Here is a 25,394-nt window from a genome sequence, read left to right as displayed (position 1 = left end):
AAATGAAAATTATTTGATATCAGAAAGACATGCTTCGTATTCAGAATGCAATTCGATAGGTCTGAGGTGCTCTCATGTCGCACAAAAATACTGTCGAAACGCAATAAACGCTCATTTTAGATCCCTTAACTATTATGATCATTTATATGCTACACGTTTGTTTTGCCACGGTCTTCCCTGCAATGTTTTTCTTTTTGCGTAGGCCCCTGCATATCAAATAATGAGATTTTTTTGGCATATTTGTAATTTTTTACACCGTCTTACACCCTACCCAGACATACACCTAATTGGAATCAGCGGTTCGTTGTCTAGAGTAACTTTGATGATCTCCAATAGAACACTACAGTTAAGGGTACTGAGCATTAAGTAGGCATTCTCCGAAAAGTTTTTCGATAAATTCATGAATTTCTTAAAAATTCGCTGCCGCTAATTTGGAATCAAGCATTGGGCCTTACAGGCTATATAGGAACAGTTTATAATAATTTGATAATTGGAGTTATGCGGAAATTGGAACAATAGCTATTCGTAATATTCGTAATAACTTGAAAACTTTATTTAGTCTTTCTTATTTTATTTTCAGTAGTTATATGTATATGTTGTGTAAGTTTATTCAATTCATGTCATTTATTTCAGCAACATTCTGCAATATCTTATATTGAAAATAATATTTTTTTTTAAATTTCACTTTAAGTCTTAACATTTATCTAACTTCTAACATTTATTTTACTAGCCCAGGTTGGAAAATTCCGCCGGCCGGACAAGTCCTTGTCGCCAAAAAAGACTCTGAAACGTAACCAGGAGGAAGGTATATATCATAGAAGGTTTTAATGTTCCTCATTGTTTGATCGCTCTTTGATATTCACATCTGTCAGTCTTGCCTATTGGACTATTCTCCTATGGAAGACATGATCTTAATCTTTCACACAGAGGGTGTTAATTTCAAATTAGCATGATCCCATTTGTAATTCACACTTCCTGCTTGGAAGATTAAGGTCATGTATTCCATTGGGGGGGGTGGATTTCAACTGCAATAGCTGGCCCATTTGTAAAACATTCTCTAGTGACTTTTGCATCTCGATCTATGGTCTGTATATCTTCTTTCTTTCTTTCATTCTGTTCTGAGGCGTCCATAATGTATAATTCCATATTTCAAATGAAACTTGCTTGTTTAATTTTTGTTTGTACCGGGTGTCCAAAACAAGGTAACATGTAGATTTTTGAAAATAATCAAAGTTAATGTTAATATTATTATAAAATATCCTTTTCATGACATAATCTACATGTACCCCCTACTAGTACCCATGTGAATGTCAAGTTCACAACCTAAGTACTTAAATCCACGCATTCCTTAGCAAGCTCTTTACGGGACATAATGCAACACGAGGTTCATTATACCACAGTCACAGCCACCGTGCATTTGGAGGGGCACTTGAGTAGGCCCAGACATAGCATGGCAAATGCAGTATTATATTCTGATAAGCAAAGAATAAAACTTGTTCAGTTTTATTTCAAGAGTTCAGTCAGAAATGTAAAAGCAAACTCCAGCGATTTCAAGTCAACAAATTCCAAACATGGCCTAAATGAAAAAGATTCTTATTCATTTCACTATGCTGATGACATGATATACAGCGTGCAGAACTGCTTTCACCAAAAATGTGTTCTTCTCTAATGACCACTTTCCTTTATTTGTAACCACCAAGAGTCAAGAAGTTCTAAATCTGGTTTATTTTCAGTGTACAATATTTTTATTTTTCAATATGTTTCTTTTGCTCAATAAGTTCAACAATGAAAAATAAGAGAAACATAAACGGTTATAAAGAAACAATCTGAAAACAAACGTAAGCGTGTGTTCAACTTTCGTTGTGCGATATTTTGATGGTTTGCCACTCTTGACACCCCTGTCATCTAGCGCTCATAAGTTAAGTTGGTTTTAAGATACGGAATTGAAACTTAGCAAACAGTTGCAAGAAGGATTATTAAATAATATCTGAAAAAATGACATTGTTTTGTTGTACCATCACAAAATACGGTTCATTTTCTACATTTTTCTTTTTATGTCCCTTGTACATTACAGGAAATCAAACTACTCTTTTTGGCTATATTTTAATTCAACCAGAAAAATATAAAGATGTAAAGATTACTATTTAGTATTCGGAAACGGAGATAGGCGCCGCCCAATGGGCCGAAAGGCTTGAGAAGGATTTAACTTTAACTTATTTATAGGCCTTTACATAAGATTGCTGATGCTAAAATAATACGCCTATAGGTGCCTAGTGAACATTTTCAAATAAAGTGATATGGTTAACACTTAGCTTGTTTTGCGCGGCTTTATGGCGTTGCGGCGTTGCTTGTAAAAAGGACAGCTTGATACCAAATGATGAACTGACAAAGAGCAGTGAAGAGAGACAAAATAAACAATGATATACAAATGGATAGAAATGGAAAGAAAGAACGAACGAGAAAAAAAAAAAAAAAAGGTGGATTGGCGTTGCGGCGTTGCTTGAAAAAAAAAACAGGACAGCTTCATGACAAATGAAACAAATGATATACAAATTGAGAAAGATGGAAAGAAAGAACGAATGAGGAAAACTGACGCACGGTGCGTTGTGGAGTTGCGGCGTTGCTTGTAAAAGGGCATGGCTTTACAGCGTCGAAGTTACGAGGCAGTGTTTATCATTCGCGGCGTCGAAATGCCACTGTTTGTAAAAAGGTTGAGCTTCGCGGCGTTACGACGTTGCTTGTAAAAAGGCACACTGAGCTTGATTTCTCCATTGAACGGGTGCACTTATAATCTCAATCTTCGCGGCGTCGGTGTCCTTATTGACAGAGAAACAGCGCGTCGAAGTTTCCAGTGTTTGTAAAGAGGTTTAGTTTCGCGGCGTTACGACGTTGCTTGGAAAAAGGTACACTGAACTTGATTTCTCCATTGTGCGGGTGCACTTATCTTGACAGAGAAACAGCGCCGCAAGGTTGCCAGTGTTTGTAAAGAGGTTTAGTTTCGCGGTGTTGCGGTGTTATACGGCGTTGCTTGTAAAAATGCGCTGCTTTATTCCTCCATGTTGCGGGTGCACATTTACTCTCAATCTTCGAGCCGTCGAAGTTCTTCTTCACAGAGCAGCAGCTTTGCTTGTAGAAAGGGACAGCTTTTGTACATCATGTATCCTCATATTATTATTATAAATAAAACAGCTGTCGCGATATGTGGTGCTATGGTGTGCTTAATACATGACAGTATCACTCGACGATATACATTTTTGGATCCTTCAGTCTTTCAACAATTGCCCTCTGATCGTTTTATGCTTTTGGTGAAGACTGAACAAGACTATGATTTTCCTAAATGGTCTCACATTATTTGTCTTGTTGCAAGAAATCAGCAAAATAATACATGAATAGCAGGTCAAACTACATTCTCAAAATATACCTTGTGTCTTATTTTCCTTACAGATAAGCGTGATGCAAAGAGGGAGACCAGGGGCAGTACATTGATTCGTCACCGCAAGTTAAATAAGAAATAAATAAATGAAATAAATAAGCTCCCTTACTGGTTGAGCACTTAACCATTTTAGATGGTTTCACTTCTATTTGGATTAAATAAATAAAATATTATTCTTATGGATCTAAGGAAGCTTAAGGAAACACATATCTTACGCCTCAGAGTTCCAATGTTCTCATCCTCTTATTATAACCTTCTGTACGCATGCGTCGACTGGAAACGACAAGTTCCAAATTGTCTTCAAAAATTCAGTATGCACAGTGGAATGACCATTTTGGGAATCAGAACGAAAAATCCACAATTGGTTCAGTGCTTCTTGAGATAGCTAGCTCTTGATATGTTAGGTTATCTCAAGAACCACTCAACCAATAGGGCTAAAACTCTGAAAACCTACTGTAAAATGTTCTGACATAATAATATTTAAGTTTTGACGAAATAATTTTTAGCAAAAAATATTTGACAAGAACATTTTGACATTTTTAAAATGTTACACTGTGTTTTCAGACCAAACGTTTTACCAAACGGGTTTATAAAACCCAACATTTAATGTTATTTAAACGTTTTTGAAACGTCCTGTGTTTACTGAGAATGTCTGTCAAAACATTTACTAATAATAAACGGAACATCGTGAGATACTTTATGTCCCGGTTCGTGTTCGGGATAATATTGTGTACCTTCGTAGCTTAATAAAACATTGATTTCAGATCAAATTACAAATATTATATTATAGTCTGAACTGAGATTAAATACTGCATGTCGACATTAATATTCAATATGTGTACAACTTCGTTTTGTGTCTCTGAGTACGACCTGTCCGTTACAGATGTGCCAGGACCCCTTCCCCTCCAACCTCCTGAAAAAAAATAATTGAGTGAAGAGGATTTGAACCACATTTTTCTAACATTTTCCGATTCGGGTTCCGCAGAATGACAAATAGACAAATTCTTATTTGCCGAAAATTTTTATAAGCGCACACCCCTTTTTCAAAACCTGGACCCGCCAAGAAATTATTTGTTGTATTTGCGCACAGTTTTGAGGTAATCAGATGCATCAACTTGTCTGATTATGCCAACCAATATAGTTTTAAGTAATATTAACTTCAGATCATTTGGTTAGCAGGCGTACTTGATGATGGGTTATACAACTGAACAAGTCGAATTGTTTACTTAACGTTTTAATTCACACAACATTGAATGTATAGCATAAAACTTCATCAAAGAGTGGCTCTATGAAGATATTCTTTCGCTGATAACAAAAAGTTATTTCACTGAATTTTGTGGAGGTATTGTTAAAATTCACGAAGTTTGGTTAATTAATTAAGTTTGCTTGAGTTGCAACAAGTGCTTTAGGATGCCAATATTTCCAACTTGAAAAAAATGAGTGCCAGCAAAAGGAAAAAAAAGTTTGTTTGACTTTCTATATTCGTCGAACCAACAAAAACACGTAACCTTTCTTACCTTTGTTGTGTAGACTTAAATGTTCAAGTTTCATGAACTATTTTCTTAAGTCTTTAAAGAGGTCATCCACTTTACTCACGTGTGACTTCTAACAAAAGGCGCTGGTTCCCGTAGTATACGCTGGCGAAGTGAGGTATTGAATCCGATTAAATACCATAGCAATAAGTGAAAACAATTTGAACACATTGCGCTGCACTACAAGCAGGTTGCACTCATCACCTGTGTATGTCTGCAATGATAGATTAAATACAATACCGCTCTTTTCAAAGATACTAATTTTTCAGGTGCGAGTGATCAGCATGAACGTACCAGTGCAACGCGGTATATTCAAATGTTGTTTTCACCTATTGCTATAACCCGGTTATTACATCTCTTCGCCAGTGTATTCCTCGTTCAGACCAATTTAGAGTTACCTGCGTGACTTTGGCGGGCTATTTTGAAACAGTCATGGTTGCACATGTAGGTATACTTCTTTGGAAACTTCTAAACAAGGTTTAGCAGTCGCTGATAGGATATGCAGCTTAAAGAACACGGATAACGGATAACCACGGATTAGCCTACTAGCCTAAGGTAAGTAATATCAACAAGATTTTTTAAGATTGCCCTGACTTATTTGAATACGTTGTATTCTTAAACACTTTAGAAAGTTCCTGCAATCTTATTTGTCCTTAGCCGTGTGCTATGACACGATATAACATGGTACAGCGAGTGCGCGATGACGCGATACTTGCACGCGCTATTTGAACCAATCGGAGGTGCGTAGCAACAACGGCACTGATCGCTTCTAAGCCCTTAGTGCATGGCGCTATGGGTTTGGGATTTTATATTCTTACATTAGTGGAACCAATGTTTTTGGCATCCTTAAACCTGATATAATACAGATTTGATTGGTTCCATGTTTGCTATGTCCCCTATGGTGCCCACGGGGACACACCATGTTGTAATGTATTCCAAATTGTTCCACTCATCACAGGGAATAACAAAATCAATGGTCATATTTTTCTACGGTACTTATAATTCAGAAGATAGAGGACCGAATAGGTTAAATGTCCAAAATTTCATACACATAGGTAAAAATTAAAAAATATTCCAATTTTATCGAAACTGGTCTCAAATTACTCCCCTTAACAAAGGAACTCTTAAACATATACTTTTAGTACAATTTTATATTGTCCCCCGTCATGCCGCTACAATCGAATAGAAATGTGTACAGGCATGCATAACGTTTGACCCATGATTTCAACGGATTCTGAGGTTATACATTTCTGAAATAAATTATTTCCCTACTTAATTTGCCGAGAGAAGTAATTTAAGACATATTCGATTGAACCGGTGCATTTGGAAAACGTGGGTTCTGTGCATGAGATATTTGATATTTGACCTTATTTACTCAAAAACTAGTGAAATATGGCAATTGTTTTTTTATTTGCAGTACTGAGAGAAATAATTTGAGGTACATTACATCATGGTCGAACAAATATTTAATTTTAGCCTATTACGACCTTTGACCCTCGTGGAGGTATAGAAAAAAATGTAACAAATTCTAGTTTTATCCTTTTAGGTGTAAGGATGTTAAAAACATTGGTTCCACTAATGTTGGAATACTAAAAATCACCCCTTAGGGCCATACACTGCCTGGTTAATTCCTTGTAAAATGTAGAATTTAATTTGATTAAAATTTGGTATACTTAAGATTAATATTTTTAATTTGAATTGAAGTACCTGTTTTCTCATTCTTAAAAGAGATAAAGGTATTTGTTTTCGCCGCTTTCGTGCATTTGTCGTCTCATATATCACGGGCGACATCATTATTTTTGGCGTAAAACAACTCGGTTTTGCCACCTTGTTTTACTTCAAATAATGATGTCGCCAGTGTTACATGAGACAGCGGCTAAAAGCAATACCTTTATTCTCTCAATAACAAGGCAAGCGGATAAGTTGGTTAATATAAGTGTAAATTTTCCTATCCTACTTAGACGTCCCCCAGCGTCTTACAAACGCGACGTGATAGTGACCGATTCGCCGCCATAATTACATCTACATGTATATTGCACATTACATATTTCAAGCCTCACGGGGGTCTAGGCCCGGGGGTCTAGGTTATCGGAATTTTCACTTATCCGGCATAAGAGAGGTTGGACCAGGGATATCATATCCCTGGTTGGACTGTATGTCTTATTCAGGAGTAACACCACAGATGTGTTTCCCCCCCCCCCACAAACACACCCCAACACACACACTCATCAACACCCCATACAAGGTTTGACTGCTTAGGTAGTTAGCATGTACCCCCTAGATTACCGCTAGGTAGGTAGTGTGCTTAATTGTGGTCAATTGGTCAATTTAATGGATGTGTAATAGGGTAAAATCATCCATGATGCAGTCATGTCTACAGTAGAATTCATCTCGACCTTTGCAGGACTTAACCCCATTAAAAGCTATCAAGTAGTAGATAAAGGGTGAGAAACAGACCATTATCAGAAATAATGGGCGTGTTGTTCATGACTGGTTAGATGTTAGTTGGTTTGAGGTTGAGACCCCTTAAACCAACTAACATTGAGCCAGTCATGAACAACACGCCAATTATTTCTGGTAATGGTCTGTTTTGAACCGTTTATCTTACATATACGGCGAGCAAAATTAAATTGTTTGCATCAAAATATGTTCTTCCTACCTCCCAGCGCCCTGATCTTGTCATTCATTGGCCTCATCTAAGCAAGATTTGTATTATTGAGTTAACCATACCCTTCGAAACAAACATTGTTGATGCCCATCAGAGGAAACTTGACAAATATGCAAGTCTTGTTAATGATCTTACCGATAAAGGGCTCAAAGTCAATATTCATGCTTTTGAAATTGGTAGTAGAGGTTACCTATCTCCTGAAAATACATCCACTCTTAAGTCACTTATACATCTCTCTGGTACAACTCAAACTTTTAAGAACGTTCGGAATAATCTTATGAAAATCGTCCTGTGCACATCTTTTAGTTTATATTGTTCCAAATCCGAACCATCATGGATTGATCCACCACTGTTTAAACTATAATGTCTTTTCTTTTAACAATATTTTATCTTGCCGGAGACTCGCTGGTCGGGTATCTCCGTGTCCTAGATTTTACACTGCCAGTTTGTATTACTTTCTATGTATTTTATTGTTGCTATATTTATTTGTCTTTGTATATGTAATTAATGAGAATAAACTGGCTGATTTAATAAAAAAATATAATTGTTTAAAAATAAGTTTAATGCCAAACTTTACTTTCTTGAATTAAAAACACTAACACCTCAGACGCCAGCATTATCAAATCAATAATAGTTATTGATCACAAGTGCTTTGGTAGGTTATTAATCCGCTGGAGTGTATTCACCCCGTGACCATTGTCATTCAAATGATTAATGAATAATGCAAAGAGTTGTCAACGTTTGTTCTACGGTTTCAACACCATGAAATTTACATCTTAGAAAAATGTGAGTAACCAGATATTTGAAACACCTAGTAACGTAGTGTCCAATGGTGCTCCCCATTATGGGTAGGTCACAGTAAGGCTTTGCACACCCAGCATCTTGACTTCTAATGAGTACCGCAGGTTAGTTGCGAAGCTCCCCTGGTCGGGTAGTATCCCGGGGGTTCTTGCCTAGTAGCTAATTAGCATGGACCGTTGAGCGTTTTTGGGTTGGGCAAGGATAAAGACAGATTCCCTTCTAGAAACTAATGGCAAGTTTATATACATGTACAGAGTATACATTAAAAAAAACGGTTACATTTCATTTATGAGTATTACCTCGTTATGCTAATCAAATTTTAATTTGCATAAATTTAACTATGTTTATTAATTGAGGACCATAAAATATTACTATTAATTTTGTACGGACTGCAGTAGCCCTCTAAAACTTTCTCTTGCCGTGTTACATTTGCATTTAAATTGAGCTGTCAACCTGACTAGTAACGAACTCAGATTCTACATGTATGTTGTGATCCTTTCCGTAGTGTTTCTAGAATGTCCATGGTATTCCTTTTGTTTAGCTCGCAGCCCGAGACCGTTATCTTGAGCTATTGTGTTGATAATGGTCTCTGGGCAGCTAACCACCTCCATTACTCTAGGTAATGGTTGGGGCAGCGAACCTTAAACAAAAGAAATAAATGGATAATCTGTGAATAGAAAAGGGCTAGACGTATATACCAAGATAACACTCATTGAAACAGCTCAACTGATTAAATCGGATCTTCTCTGGTTGTGCACAAGTGTCTGTTTTCATGTGCGATATCGCAATAAAGCTGGTATTATAGCTTCAGTTGGGTAACCGATTATAAAGGAAACGAAAGGAAACAATGGTATGTGTACCTTTGTTCACGAAATGAGACAATTGCCTGCTTTTTGCAAACCAGCATTCTTGAAAATGAGCAACATAATGATTGTTGACTTAACACGGTTTGGAAATAATTTCTTCATATTTTTGGTGTTATCTTTCGTTTACATATCCTTCCTAAAACACAAAAGTGCGACCCTCTCCAAACACCTAAATTAGCTAAAAATTTAGGACATGTTACAAAACTATATTTTCTAGAATTTTAGAAGAGTACTTTTAATATTGGCCGGTTATTTTTCACACAGCGACGTTAACTAGGCAATGTACTATTACCTATAACATTAACTAAAACACCAAAGTACGAATATTTCCAAACATCTAAATTAGCTAAAAATTTAGGACATGTTAAAAACTATATTTTCTAGAACTTTAGAAGAGTACTTTTAATATTGGCCGGTTATTTTTCACACAGCGACGTTAACTAGTCATATCCCCATACTTTTAACGCAGGGCTATTTGTAGAGGTCACGCGTCAATGGGAAAGAGCACTGTGTATTGTGTATAGGAAAACGGACAGTAACTGCAGTATGCTAGAAAATAGGATAAAACTAACTGATAGGGGAAATATAAATATGGTGTGGATTTGGGGTAGGTATGTTGGGGTGGGTAGAATGGGTGGGATGTGTATGAGGTGCGGAGTTGGCGTGTCATAAACGTACATTTCGTGATCCACAGCATTATCCCCCTCCCCCAATTTTCTCAACAAAGTTGATATTTTTATACCATTTAAAACCCCTGGCTACACAATGTTTATGTACAAAACATTTCTTGAAGATTAATTCATTTAGCAAAAATGTCGTGAAATTCGAATTACGTTCTGGTACAACGAAATTACAACATAATGGAGCAGTGTAATACACATAATCATGCATAACTCGCAAACGCAATATCGGAATCAACTGAAATTTTGGGAATAAGCTTTTTTTGTGGATTTCTGCTAAAATTTTTATAGAAAGAGGATGCTAGCATCACAGAATACTCCTCTGATACGTCACTGCGCTGTAAACTTCCATCACATTATAATTTATAGAGAATGCTCGTCTGTCCGCGCTTGCAGTGCAATGTTATACGGACGTTGCGAAGTTACCCCCGCTTTCATCTAGAACACTATGCTTGTAGACGAGGTTTTACGGTATGCTGAAAAAATAATATTGAATGTTTTAAAATGTGTGGCTTTGACATTTTGAAAAAATCATAAACGTAGGTCTATGTCGTATGTATGTCATCTTAGCCTTGTTAATTTTTAAATGGTAAAGATGGGCGTCGACACGCGTTTTGTCATCATTTAGTTCTTTAACAATACACCTGCAAACAATGATTGCAATATGAAAAAAAAATAATGACATATAATCATCAGTTTTGATGTTCTGATTCCGAAATGTAATTTCAAAGATAAAGAACTTTAAGACACGTGGTAAGTAGACTGGCTGATATTTTTATGCTTAACGCTAGTTCACCCGTAGCTGTGAGAGCAACTGATAGCGAAGCTGTTTCACTTCTGATGACCCGTTTGACTTTTTGACGTTCACGTTGTACTGAGGATTGTTTACCACTTCCAAGCCCGATTCGGCATACTCCCCATATGACCTTTGACTTCAAGTGACCTCAGTTTGATTTTGTTCATGTTCCCGTAATATGAAGAATTACTTTTACTGCGAAGTTTAATGACCTTTGACCTTGATTACAGTAAGCCAACTAATTAAGGTACCAGTTATGTTGATACCAGTTATGTTTATACCTTGTATATCATACACAAAGACAGATATGTCATAATTTGGAACCAGCAGCCAATAGCTGCATCTTTTAGCTCAAAATTAAGACCTCAATTGTTGAAATTGTTCAAGAAATAAAGACATGACGATCCAAAACCCAACGAAGATGCCAATTTAAAAGTTGCTAGTTGCTCCACGGACTTATGACTTACTTTTTACATGCAGTGTTGCAGCAAATATTCGTGCTGATATAACATCTACAAATATTACGATATGTAAAATATGTACAAAAAATTGTCTAATTCCAAAGTGTAATTTCAAAGTTAAAAGAGACATTGCAATTTCCAAACGTAGACATCGGACGTACGTTGATCTATTCAAAACCACTCTCCTGTATTTAGCTGTTTTTGAAGATATTCCACGTGCAAAATCACAAAATTTGTCAATTTCACAATATGTTAAAGACAGTCAAATTACAGTTATTATGATCCTTTTTGTTTGTAACAAATCATTATAATAAAGGTACAGCGATGTGTTAAAAATGGACTAAATTTAAACGCAATATTCATACGCAGAGATTGCCCATTGAAATGTGTGTGATACTTTGCGTACAAAAAATGACATTGCGATTTCCATTTTGGATTCCAACGTAGAATAAAACGCAGATGCTACGTTGAAATATGCTGATTTTACCTCATGTTTAAATCCATGCAACGCGCCAAATTTTCAGGACGAAAAAGTCTCATTTTGAAAGTAAAGTCATGATGTATGGATGTAGTGATCTTTAATCTACCAAAATATATGTTTTTGGGCAACTATAATATTTGGAGAGCACAAAAAAACAATTAAGTTTAATCAGCATGTAGGTCAAAATTTTAGTCCAAATCAAAAGCAGCCTGTTTGAATTAGGCAGAGACTCAGCTTAATGTTATTTTTTCAATCACTATGCCCTCTATCGACCTAGATTAGATTAGATCAAATATTATAGTCTTTATTCCAGCTGACTTGTTCTCCTTCGTGACGAATGAGCACAATCCAGTTTGGAACCAAGACTAGCAATATTTAATACCGTATTAACTACGTAAAAATGTATGTGAAAACGTACGTTCCACGTGCTGCGTTTGGAACATCGTAATCTCTCTTGAGGCACGTGATAAGCGATTGTAGACTGGCTGGTACATTTAGGCTTACAATTTCTAAAATTTAATTTAATATTCGTTTGGTTTAGGGGCTGTGCAATAATTATGTGTACCCCGGGGTGGTGAATTCTCAACGTGGTCTGCCAAAATCACTTGCCCCCCCCCCCCTCTTTGGCCGTGCCAAAAATCTTTGCCCCCTCCTTTTGACGTGCCAAAAACCTTTGCCCCCCCCTTTTGCCGTGCCAAAAAATCTTTGCCTCCCCCCCTTTACAAACCAAGATTTTTGGGAACTCGAATTTGAAACCTTAAATTGTCTTATCATATAATGCAAGCGCAGCGGAAATTTTGCATATTTAAACGTGTTCCTAATGTTTTCCTACACCTTTTTAAGGCGTAATATATATAGAAATGGTGCCCAAAATATCTGTGCCAAAAATTGCTTGGCCCCCCCTTTTGGCATGCCAAAATATATTTGCCCCCCCCCTATAATTCACCACCCGGGGGTACACATAAATTATTGCACCACCCCTTATGACCTACTTTTCACATGCAGTATTGCAGAAAATATTCGCCCTGGTTATAACACCTGCAAACATTACGATATGTAACATATATATATATATAAAATAAAGTTCTAATTCCAAAATGTAATTTCAAAGTTAACGAATTTGAGGCATGTGATGAGCTGGTGTAAACTGGCTGGTACTTTTAGGCTTACTATTTCTAAAACTTGTAGGCCTACTTTTAGACATATATGCTTACATCATATCCATCATTTCACTACCTGACTCGAGTGGAGAAACATCGTTTAATATCAGCTGCAAATAAAATAATTTATTTGGTGATCCAGATTTTGTAAGCAGATCAGAAAGATGAAGTTGCTCGTCATTTTGTGTCTGTTTGCTGCAGTCGCTGTTAATATGTCAACAGGTGAGTTAATTTGGTTTTCACAGTTATTTTCGTACTTTGGTCTTTGATATATTAAAATAAGTATAGGTTTTCCCAGAGTATTTCACACTTGTGTCACTGATATTCAAATCAACGGCTACGGTAGATTTGCTACAGTTTTGTACAAGTTTTGCTACTAGTACTAAGACGTCTGTCATGATAGCAAGCATGTGCATATAATCATGTGCCTAATAGTACAGAGTAAGTAAAAAAAAAAGTACAATAGAGCAAAGAATCGATATCTGTGCAAGAACAAAGTCGAATTTTCCCATTATTGAAAGTTTCTATAAATGCTACTCTCAATAGTCACATGTGAAAATATGAAGTGAATCGCGAGTACCGTTCAATATTTATTAGTCCTTTTGTTGCTGCAATACCCAATTTTGTTATTTGTCCACGAGGTACCATGTATTTTGAATGAGAGCACACAATGCCCGATAAAGGCACCAGCTCTGAAACTGACTTTACCTTAAATAAGGTTGATTTTTGCGGGTTTTTTAATTTCCAAGACGTCTACATGGTAGCAAGCATGTGCACTGTTTATATGCCTAATAGTATACATGGCGCTATGTGTTTTGGGGTCATGATGCAGTCATGTCTACAGTAGAATTCACCACGACCTTTGCAGGACTTAAACCACATTAAAAGCTATTAAACCAAGATAACACTCATTGAAACCAGCTCAACTATGTTACATCAGATCTTCTCTGGTTAAATCCACACACACATATTTCTGTTTTATCTGTGCAATGAGCTGGTATTATAGTTTCAGTTGGGTGAACGATTATAAAGCGAACGCAAGGTAACAATGGTGTGTTGGCCTTTGTTCACGAAATGAGACAATAGTGCGAGTATTGTTAACCATATTCTTGAAAATGAGAAACTTAATGGCTCTGGATCGTAACACGGTTTGGAAATAATTTCTTCATATTTTTCGTGTTATCTGTCGTTTACATATCCTTCCTAAAACACCAAAGTGCGAATATTTCCAAACACCTAAATTAGCTAAAAATTTAGGACATGTTACAAAACTATATTTTCTAGAATTTCAAAAGAGTACTTTTAATATTTGCCGTTTATTTTTCACACAGCGACGTTAACTAGGCAATGTCTTATTACCTATAACATACACTAAAACACAAAAGTGCGAATATTTCCAAACACCTAAATTAGCTAAAAATTTAGGACATGTTACAAAACTATATTTTCTAGAATTTCAGAAGAGTACTTTAAATATTGGCCGGTTATTTTTCACACAGCGACGTTAACTAGGCAGTTGCCTATACTTCTAACATACACTATTTGTAGAGGTCACGCGTCAATGGTAAGAGCACTGTGTATTGTGAATAGGACAACGGACAGTAACAGTATGTATTATAAGTAGTATATGATGTCCCCCTCCGTTAGGGTTTTCGTGAGGTGCCGGAGGTGCTTGTGTGACGTCACCTCACGTCATATCTATTTTGAGCGCAATGACGTCATTTAGGGAGTTTCCTATCTATTTTGAGCGCGATGACGTCATTTTGGGAGTTCCCATCTATTTTTAGCGCGATGACGTCATTTAGGGAGTTCCCATTTATTTTTAGCGCGATGACCTCATATTGGAATTTCCCATTCTATGTATAGAATTGACGTCGCGGGTATGACTCATAGGGGTATTCCGGGTTATTTTTAGACAGTGATGATGTAATAACTCGTGGATCCGAGTAATGAATGGACTTACCCCCGTCTCTCCCCCTATAATAACATTACCCAGTCCTCCCACGGAGGAGAAGATGAGAAAGTAGTCTTTCTCATCTTCTTCGCTTCCACCAACCCACGCAAACAAGAATGAATGTACCGATTTCACATTATCGTATTGGTATTTTTAACGCTTCTATCCAACACTTTGAACGAATGAAATAACGCATCATTACAAACAAGGTATATTTTTCGATGGAAAGTTTATTCTTTTATTTACAACAATATAAACGTGTAATACTAAACTACATATAGTACTATTTTACAAGTTGTTTACAAAAATAACTGTATTATAAATAACTGTATTCATTATTTACAAGAAACAGCTAAGGAATTGTTTACATATATATTAATCACTGTCTTCGCCAACCTCCATTTCTTTGTCTTCCTCGTCTTGGTACTGAAACAGACCATCAAACTGAACTTGATGTTTGGCTATCACTCTATTCAGAGCTTTCATTATGTCCATGCCTTTATCCATTTTCTCTTCGAGGTCTCCCACTATCTCCTGGTGGGTCTCATCATCTCCCAGCTGCGCATTACTCCACAAAAATGTTATGTAATGGTCAAAAAAGATGCGTTTAACCGCCCATAAAGTCTTCATATAGGCCTTTTCCTTAGCTTGTTTCTCATCCATTCCCTCGTTGATGTACTTTTCGTACTTTTCCGTTCTCATTTCGTGAGTGTCATCGATAGCTTGTTCGTACCAGTGTTGATAGGTCACAATGTCTTCCAGCTCATCACTAGCCATCTCTTCATCCGATGACTCTTCTGCTTCAGATTCAGAATCATCTTCATTGGAATCTTCGGATTCATCTACTTCGGAAGCTTCAGAGGTAAAATCCTCGGACTCGGAATCTTGGGAATCGCGTTCTTCAAAATCTTCACAATCGGCATCGATATCTTCCTCCTTTTCAGATTCATCTTCGGCGTGTACAGTTGTTTCATGCCTCCGTAGGTCGTACTTTCGTGCGAATGATCTATCGCACAGGTTACAAGCGTGAGGTTTGATTACATTCATGTTGACTCGTTGAAGGTTCAGTTGTAAATGACGAGAAGCTGCTAAAACCAGTCATCATATAACAATTGCATCAGTAACAAATGTCCCGACGCAAAAGCGCATGCGTGCAATCACGCATTTTGCAACGCAAACAACGCATTTTGCAACGCAAACAATGCATTTTGCGACGCAAGCGGTACATTTCATAAATACCACCTGACTAGTATATTTTACGACGCAAACATTGCATCAGTAACAAATGTCACGACGCAAAAGCGCTTCATGCGAGGCAAAAGCCATGACGTATTTCATGACGCAGTTACGCATTTTGCAACGCAAACAACGCATTTTGAAACGCAAACAACGTATTTTGAAACGCAAACAACGCATTTTGCGACGCAAACGACGCATTTCATAAATACCACCTGACTAGTATATTTTACGACGCAAACATTGCATCAGTAACAAATGTCACGACGCAAAAGCGCTTCATGCGACGCAAAAGCGCATTTCATGACGTATTTCATGACGCATTTACGCATTTTGCAACGTAAACAACGCATTTTGCAACGCAAACAACGCATTTTGAAACGCAAACAACGCATTTTGAAACGCAAACAACGCATTTTGCGACGCAAACGACGCATTTCATAAATTCTGAGCCATGAGGATGATTACAATACCAACTGACTAGAAAGTATATTTAACGATGCAAACGATGCATATCATACAACGCAATTTTACGCAATTTGAAAACGACGTACTGAGCCGCATGAATTGACACCAGACAACGAAACATTTGATGACGCAATCCCATTCTAGGGAATGTCATGAAACTATGTTATAATTATTATAATGTTGACCGTTGTACAGCAAATGCATACCAATTGTTTGCCACTGGTCTATATTGACCTAATTGATTACACTAGATGTATAGTCTAATGGTATTATGTTTTTGTTATACACTTCTGATGTCACAGCAACATTTACAAGTTACTCCCCGTTTCTAGTCTGGACCAGTTCAATCTGGTTATTGGGTTTTCCCCATGAGTTATTTTTAGCACAAAGGTTATTATGTGGTGAATATAAATGTTAACAAGCTTAGACAAGTTTATTTCCGTTTCAACCTCGATCGAAGAAACACCTCACTCTAGCTCTTTATCTTCAGACTGATTTCTCACTCATCATGGCCAAAATACACAAGTGTCAAATGTGTGAAAAAGAATTCAATCGTGCTTCCTCCGCCAGACGACACGAAAGAACCATTCATGGACAGAATCAACGCGTATACGCGTGCCCAGAGTGTGGGAAATTCTTTAAGAGACCAGACAACCTCCAACGCCACCTTCGAAGTCACAAAATGGATTACCTGATAACAATAAGAGTTCTGAAGTGGCACATAGTACAGAAGCAACTACTGCAGCAGCACCTCATGCTACCAAACGTGATGCAGATGATGACAACGTCCCCCCTCCTCCAAAGAGAGGCCCTAGACCCTTTGCCACAGTGGATGATTTACCCACTGAACTCATCGATAAACTCATGGACGACCCAGAACTTCTTCGGTTCTATCGTACCAATTGGCGACAGATTAGACCTTCCGTTAAAAAAGCGAAAATCCTAACAAAATATAACTGTCAGCTGCCCACTTTGAACGTTGATACGCTACTACACTGCGCGGAAGAAGTCTTTGAAAAGCAAAAGAATGCCTTCAAGATCAACGTCTCCTTTGGCTTCATTCTACGCAACAATGACACTAACGAGCGAAAGTTCTACTACTCTTCTTCAAACACCAGACTTTTCCCCACCCCTCACTTGATCACCGATCTTCAAAGTTTCGAGTCATTTAAGGCCACATTGAAAGAACAGGATCCTTTGGAGTATGCGAGAGAGTTACGCCCCAACAGGTAATTAAAATTTTGCTCTGATCTTTGTAAATATCGCTTTTGTGAGTATATTTCTTTAAAGTAACTATAGACTAACACAGTATTGAATAATAATAACAACAACAAAATATGTTTATGTTTAATACTAATTCATGTCGTAATTGATTTATTTGCAGTAAATGGATTGTGGAGGAAATTACCAATGTCACCTTTTTCGTCTACAAAATTCGAGACCACCCTATTGGAGCAGGAACTAATCTTTCCCAGTACATTACTCAAAATCAAGCCGTAATCTCCCTCATCAATGATCCAAATACGCAGAAACCTTATAAAGACAATCTTTGTTTGTTTCGGTGCTTGGCTCTTCAGAGAGGCGAACATCAAAACTCTTTAGAAAAGAAGACCAAATCCCTCTTCCACGAGTTCACTGATGCATCCGTGAATGATTTTAAAGGAGTAAAGATGGAGCAACTTAATGATATTGAGGACAAATTCAATGTCAATATTGTGATTTACGAACTTGTCGAACGAGACAATAAATCTAAGGAAGACAATGAATGTAAGACGTATGAAGAAGAAAATACGGAGAAATCAACTGATGATGCGATGGTAGATGACTCTCATATCGTGGCACGGTTGCTACGCAGGAGTTTGGAGAGGTATTCCGATACCATGTATTTAAATTTGTATGAACACAAGAAGCATCATTTTAGTTTCATCTCCAATATCAACAGATATTGCAAGAGTTATTCATGCAGCAAATGCAATAAATTGTGGAAAACAAACAAACAACTCCATCGACACGAAACCACGTGCGAATGTCAAGGTTAGTAAATAAAGCTGAATCATTTCTAAATTATTCATTAATATCTACAAACCCTCTATTGTATAGTAATAGCATAACCATGATAACTAAAGTAACAAAAAAAGAATGATGTTGCAAATATGTAGCTGGTTCTGCTCAATATATCAAATAACTCGGTAAACAGTAATGAGAAAAATTGTAAAAGATAGCAAACACCAATGTTTAATCTCAACCTATGAAATGGAACTATATTTACACTATACATATAGGACTTGAATGGTTATGTAAAATAACGCTTTTGTGCATGAAATTGTTAAAATTATATACGACTAGTATTAAGGCATACCTGGTTAGGTAAAATGTTGGCTTGCTGTTCTAATCAAACATGTTGATTTCCTACAATGTTCAGGTTAACATGGTTAATGCTATGAGATGTTGTTTGCTAACAATGTTTTGTATGTGTTTTATTTCAACACAGGTACGGTAGATGTATTTCCACGTGGCATTTACGTGAGTCCGCCATCAGTACTGGATCAGATCAGAGAGGAAGGCATAGACATACCAACAGACTGGGATTATTACCCATACTTTTCTACATTCGACTTTGAATGTTACATGGTTAAATCCTCTGCAGAATCGGGTGGGAATAAGTTAACCTGGACGTTCGATCATATTCCATTGAGCGTCAGCGTATGTAGTAACGTTCCAGGCTACACCGAACCCACTTGTTTCGTTAGCCAGGGAGATCCAAATGAAATTGTTCAAAATATGGTCAAGTACCTGGTAGAAATAAGTTTGCAAAATTATGAAATGTTAGAGCAATCTTTTGGTATTGTATTTTCCCAGTTGGATGATCAAATCGAAAAGTTAAGGGGGGATGAAAAGTGTAAGGTAAAACGTAATTACTTGGACAACTTGCGCTCAAAATTAAAGACGCATTTACAACAGTTGCCGGTTTTTGGCTTCAATAGCGGCAAATATGACATCAATCTTGTCAAAAGATATTTACTTCCCTATCTAGTGGAGAATGAGCCAGTAACTCATCTGGTGAAACGCAACAACAACTATATGTCCATTGACACTGATCATTTGAAGTTTTTAGATGTAACCAATTTTCTTGCCCCGGGGTTTAGCTTAGACCAATTTATTCGTGCATTCGATTGTTCTATGCAGAAAGGGATCTTTCCCTATGAATGGATTCATCTCAACAATCTCAACCACACATCTCTTCCACCGAAGCAGGCTTTTGACAGCGCGTTGAAGGGAACGTCTATCACTGATGAAGACTACAAAATGTGTCACGAGGTGTGGGATCGAGAAGGGATGACAACCATGAGGGATTACCTGATTTGGTATAACAATCGAGATGTACATCCTTTTGTGGAAGCCGTGGAAAAAATGGCTGACACCTATCGTGTCAGGGGAATTGATTTATTCAAAGATGGGATCTCTATTCCGGGATTAACGATGAAATACCTTTTCAAGATCAGTCCTCTGGCCAAGTTTGCCTTATTCGGTAACAAGGATCAAGACCTGTGTCGTACTTTTAGGGAAAATCTTGTAGGAGGACCATCTATCGTTTTCACCCGATACCACGAAACTGGCAAGACTCGAATACGTGGTGGTGATAAGATAGTCCAAAAGATCGTCGGATATGATGCCAATGCCCTGTATCTTAGCGCTTTAAAGCAAGAAATGCCCACTGGTTATCCAACTCGTAGAAAAGAAACTACAGGTTTTAGAAAAGAAAGAAAGCCCTTCTCAGTCATTGCTCAAGAATGGCTCGAGTGGGAAGCCTACAAACGAGATACATTTATTAGGCACGAAGGGAATAACACTGAAAAACGTATAGGTCCTAGAATGCTTCCCGTTGATGGCTTCTCAGCCGAAACCAACGAGGTGTTTGAAATGCAAGGGTGTTGGTATCATGGTCACAAGTGTAAAATGAACCCTCGGCACGATGAAAAGGAAATGCAACGGAGGTACCAGAAAACGTTAGAAAAACGAGAGTATATAGAAAATTTAGGACACAAATTTGTAGAAATGTGGGAATGTGACTTTTATCGTTTGAAAAGGGAAAATCAAGAACTTCGGCAGTTTTTACAGAGTAGGAAACGCCCTTGGATTCAAATTTGAACTCAACTTGAATGAAATCATAGATGCCATTAAGTCAGATCGGTTATTTGGTTGCGTAGAATGCGACATATGCGTTCCAAAGCATTTGAAGTCATACTTTTCGGAAATGTCACCTATTTTTAAGAACACGGAAATCTCACGAAACGATATCGGTTCTTTTATGCAAAGTTATGCCGAAGAGTATGACATTATGAGCACACCGAGAAGAAGTTTAATTGGTAGTATGTTTGGAGAAAAAATGTTATTCGCTACACCTCTACTCAAATGGTACCTCGCTCACGGTTTACAAATAACCAGAGTGTACGAGGTAATCGAATATACGCCAGTTGCTTGCTTCTCGCAATTTGTAGATGCCGTGTCGGATGCTCGACGAATGGGTGATAGCGATCCCTCCAAGTCAATCATTGCCGATACCATGAAATTGATGGGTAATTCCTCTTACGGGAAAACTATCACCAATAAGTATAGGCATCGTAATATCAAAATAACTAATACCGACCATGCCAGCAGATTGGTCAACGAACATTTGTTTCGTGACCTTAACACCATTTCAGAAAATTGTTACGAAGTAGAAATGGCCAAAGCCAAAATCAAACAGGATCTACCTATTCAGGTGGGGTTTTTCGTTTATCAACACGCAAAGCTCAGAATGCTTCAATTCTATTATGACTTTCTCGATTATTACCTAGATAGATCAGACTTTGAGTACGTACAAATGGATACTGATTCAGCTTACATCGCTATATCTAGCGACAGTATCGAAAGTTTGGTTAAACCCGAACTTCAGGATCAGTTTCACCGAGAAAAGCACACGTGGTTGCCTCGCACCGACACGGTAGAACACTACCAATATGACAAACGTACTCCGGGTCTTTTTAAACTAGAATGGGAAGGTGATGGAATTGTTGCACTCTGCAGCAAAACGTGGTATGGCTTTGGGTCTAAAGACAAATTTAGTTGCAAGGGGGCCAATAAGAAAAATAACATCATCAATAAAGAAAAGTATCTTCATGTGCTGACAGAACGCAAAGCCGGTTCTGCCACAAACCGAGGTTTTCGAGTCAAAGAAAACCAAATTCTAACCTATGAACAAATCCGAGATGCCTTTACCTACTTTTACCCCAAAAGAAAAGTTCTTGATGATGGCATTACTACAACTTATTTAGATATATAGATTTTATCAAATATCTACCAGCTACTTTATCATATTGAACCAATAGCAATTAAAAATCGAACACTCTTTTAGAAATTGCTTCGAGAGATATATATTCAAAAAGATGTGAAACTTGGTAATACATGTAAACATGAATGCATTATTGCCAATGAAATCTAAATGCTAACATTTCGACCAGCTTCAACTGGTATCTTTACACAGCTCGTTTATATTTTTCAGCTTTTAAAACATGATATCTTTACACAACTCGTTATTTTAAACAACTAAATCCCAAACCAAACATACCATTAATTAGATTTCTTGAATAATATTAACCTTTTTTATATTTAATCAGGTACAATTGATAATTTGTTCTAGGCAAGGGGGTCACCAGAGTTATTATGTTAACAACCTGTAAAACATATGTATTATATAAGCAGTTTTGTACATACTACACGGTTATATTATGTTTTGAATAAAGAATAAACATTCCATCGAAAAACATACTTTGTGTTTGTGGTGTGATGTTTCATTCGTTCATAGTGTTGGATAGAAGCGTTAAAAATACCAGTACGATAAAGTAAAATCGGTACATTGATTCTTGTTTGCGTGGGTTGGTGGAAGCGAAGAAGATGAGAGAGACTACTTTCTCATCATCTTCTCCGTGGGAGGGTTGGGTAATGGTATTATAGGGAGAGAGACGGGGTAAGTCCATTCATTACTCGGGTCCACGAGTTATTACATAATCACTGTCTAAAAATAACCCGGAATACCCCTATGAGTCATACCCGCGACGTCAATTCTATACATAGAATGGGAAATTCCAATATGAGGTCATCGCGCTAAAAATAAATGGGAAACTCCCTAAATGACGTCATCGCGCTAAAAATAGATGGGAACTCCCAAAATGACGTCATCGCGCTCAAAATAGATAGGAAACTCCCTAAATGACGTCATTGCGCTCAAAATAGATATGACGTGAGGTGACGTCACACAAGCACCTCCGACACCTCACGAAAACCCTAACGGAGGGGGACATCATATACTACTATTATATTGATATATTAGTGGAACCAATGTTTTGGCATCCTTACATCTGAAATGTTAAAATTAGAATTGTTCCATTTTTCTATATGTCCCCCTACTATTCCCACGAGAGGTTGAAGGTCATAATCTGCGTGTTTACACTGAGCACTCTGTATTTTTACCCGGTATTACCTGGTAACCCACAATCCGATTCAGGCAACAACCAGCACGTTTATACTGATGCTTAAAATAAGGGTTGTGGTGTGTACCGGAGGTACTGAAAATATTTTCCTGACCCCAAGCTGCTTTTAAGGTCACAATGTGATACATAAAATGTACATAAAAGAAGTTCAACACCCAGCAACCGTTAACCGTTGTGTTTCCACTGACAGAAATACCGGGTGTCATGCCGCATGGTCTACCTCATGAGGTGGATCACGGTTGCCGGGTGTCCACACCGCATCACTCTGAAGCGACCTGTTTCCACTGAGCACATTAACCGATAACACTCTAAACTAAACCACATTACATACTGCAGTTACTGTCCGTTTTCCTATACACAATACACAGTGCTCTTACCATTGACGCGTGACCTTTACAAATAGCGTACGTTAGAAGTGTGGGGATTTGCCTAGTTAACGTCGCTGTGTGAAAAATATTCGTACTTTGATGTTTTAGTGTATGTTATAGGTAATGGTACATTGCGTAGTTAACGTCGCTGTGTGAAAAATAACCGGCCAATATTAAAAGTACTCTTCTAAAATTCTAGAAAATATAGTTTTGTAACATGTCCTAAATTTTTAGCTAATTTAGATGTTTGGAAATATGCGTACTTTGGTGTTTTAGGAAGGATATGTAAACGACAGATAACACCAAAAATATGAATAAATTATTTCCAAACCGTGTTAAGTCAACAATCATTATGTTGCTCATTTTCAAGAATGCTGGTTAACAAAAAGCAGACCATTGTCTCATTTCGTGAACAAAGGTCCACATACCATTGTTTCCTTGCGTTTCCTTTATAATCGGTTACCCAACTGAAGCTATACGCCGTAGAAGTGACGTAATAACTCGGATTAACTACCATAGCAATAGATGAAAACAATTTTGGCTATATCGCCCCGCACTACAACGTTCATGCGGTACCGATGCATTGAACCATAGATTGCACCTGTAAGATTAGTCTATTAGAAAAGAGCGGTATTGTATTCAATCTATTATATGATTGAAGACAGGTGATGAGTGCAACCTGCTGCAGTGCAGCGCGGTATATTCAAAAATTGTATTCATCTATTGCTATGGTAGTTAATCCGATTATGACGTCACTTCTACGGCGTTTAATACTCAGCTGATTGCGATACCGCACATATAAAACAGACACATGTGCACAACCAGAGAAGATCTGATTTAATCAGTTGAGCTGTTTTCAATGAGTGTTATCTTGGTTTAATAGCTTTTAATGGAGTTTGAGTCCTGCAAAGTTCGTGGTGAATTCTACTGTAGACATGACCGCATCATGAGCTGCCAACCGTTCCCCAGTAGAAACACGCAGAATGGGTCCAAAACTCAATGGTCCTATCATGTTGTTATATATCTCAAATTGTTTCTCTTATCGCTAGGAATAAATAAAAATTCCTTTAAAAAGAAATGGGGCGCCCAATGGGAGCTTTTATGTGATGTGCAGAAATCGGGGGGCACTCCCACTTTTCAACATCGCTGTCACCCAAAGACCCCATTAGCAGCACCTGCTCTGTCTGTCACCCAAAGACCCCATATTATTTTTTTTTTCCTTTAGATATGTAATCCAAAGACCTAATATTTCCATCTGAACAGCAACGAGTCGTCCATCACTGATTTTGTCAATTCTTTTGAAATAGCAAAGCCATTTGAAGCCATTTAGAACCAGAAATTCAATTTTCGAGGCTTCTTTTGGCTTTCACCCAAAGACCCATTTAAAAAAAGTCATATTCTCATCCAACGCCCCCCTAATTTAGATCCAAACGGTCCCTCTCTCACCCAATGACCCCGTATTTTGTACATTTTGCTCTCACCGAATGCCAAAAATCATGCTATCACCCTTGCAATGATCCCATATTTGTTATATTTTGCTCTCACCGGATGCCCCTTGTGGCCAGCCCTACACATACAATACAACAAGCTTTTCTCGTCAGGAATTATTGCACATAAGACCCCTATATCATAAGGATATGTAGAGATACATTAAATTCTAAGAAACCTGCTTCTGAGTAGCAAATTATATCATATTCTGTAAAAATATCATTTTTTTAAATCCCCAAAATGCATCTTTATATAGCAACACTGCTTCCAGTCTATACAAGTGCCCAAGCTGTTCTCATCAGATATGAGTGGGGCCAAGTCACCTTCACCACCTCCTATAAGATTATTATCCAGAGTGCTCCGGCATATAGATTTTTTCGACGCAAATATGGAGAAAATATGTGAAAAATTGCAGTGTTGCCAGTTCCAAAAAAAGACATAAAAATGTTTTTCCAAAACTTTTTTCGTACGG

At 37.4% G+C, this 25,394-nt stretch overlaps 1 protein-coding gene across 1 annotated transcript; it reads left to right on the top strand.

The window, feature by feature from the left end:
* The first annotated feature begins 20,721 nt into the window (after nucleotides 1-20,721).
* LOC140144415 (uncharacterized) lies at nucleotides 20,722-21,889 on the top strand. Its single transcript, XM_072166224.1, has one exon. It carries the CDS (start codon nucleotides 20,792-20,794, stop codon nucleotides 21,857-21,859), a length of 1,068 nt encoding a protein of 355 aa, XP_072022325.1. The 5' UTR covers nucleotides 20,722-20,791; the 3' UTR covers nucleotides 21,860-21,889.
* Nucleotides 21,890-25,394: the final 3,505 nt, after the last annotated feature.

The sequence above is a fragment of the Amphiura filiformis genome, unplaced genomic scaffold, assembly GCF_039555335.1.
Source record: "Amphiura filiformis unplaced genomic scaffold, Afil_fr2py scaffold_53, whole genome shotgun sequence".
Taxonomy (NCBI): domain Eukaryota; kingdom Metazoa; phylum Echinodermata; class Ophiuroidea; order Amphilepidida; family Amphiuridae; genus Amphiura; species Amphiura filiformis.
This window is presented reverse-complemented; position numbering and strand designations above follow the sequence as displayed.